The sequence below is a fragment of the Acanthisitta chloris genome, unplaced genomic scaffold (assembly GCF_000695815.1).
Source record: "Acanthisitta chloris isolate BGI_N310 unplaced genomic scaffold, ASM69581v1 scaffold35657, whole genome shotgun sequence".
NCBI classification, from domain to species: Eukaryota; Metazoa; Chordata; class Aves; order Passeriformes; family Acanthisittidae; genus Acanthisitta; species Acanthisitta chloris.
The window spans coordinates 5129-5403 of record NW_008681542.1 but is presented as its reverse complement, the minus strand read 5'-3'; the positions used below and the strand labels follow the sequence as shown (position 1 = coordinate 5403).

General features: G+C 60.7%; 1 protein-coding gene across 1 annotated transcript in view; it reads left to right on the top strand.

The window, feature by feature from the left end:
- The window catches only part of LOC103805493 (filamin-binding LIM protein 1-like), a 2244-nt gene that overhangs the window by 974 nt on the left and 995 nt on the right, over positions 1–275 (top strand). Inside the window, 2 exon segments of the mRNA XM_009078145.1 lie at positions 1–93; positions 183–274. The exon segment at positions 1–93 is cut by the window's left edge and continues 17 nt beyond it. Of these exon segments, the coding sequence (XP_009076393.1) occupies positions 1–93; positions 183–274 (185 nt within the window).

Here is a 275-nt window from a genome sequence, read left to right as displayed (position 1 = left end):
CTGAATTGAGGCCGCCCAGATTTTGCCAGGAGCAAGCAGAAAAGCTGCAGCGGCAGGATGGGAATGGCTGCCTGGAGAGGGACAGCTCCAGAGGTAAGGGGGAACCCAGCTATGCACGGGCTCGTCCCTACTGGGGGAAACTGAGACACACAGATCCGAACCCCTCTCCCTGCTTCCCACAGACATCTGTGCCTTCTGCCACAAAGCGCTGGGGCCCCAGGAGCCGACGGTGGAGGCGATGCGAAAGCAGTACCATCCTGACTGCTTCACCTGCC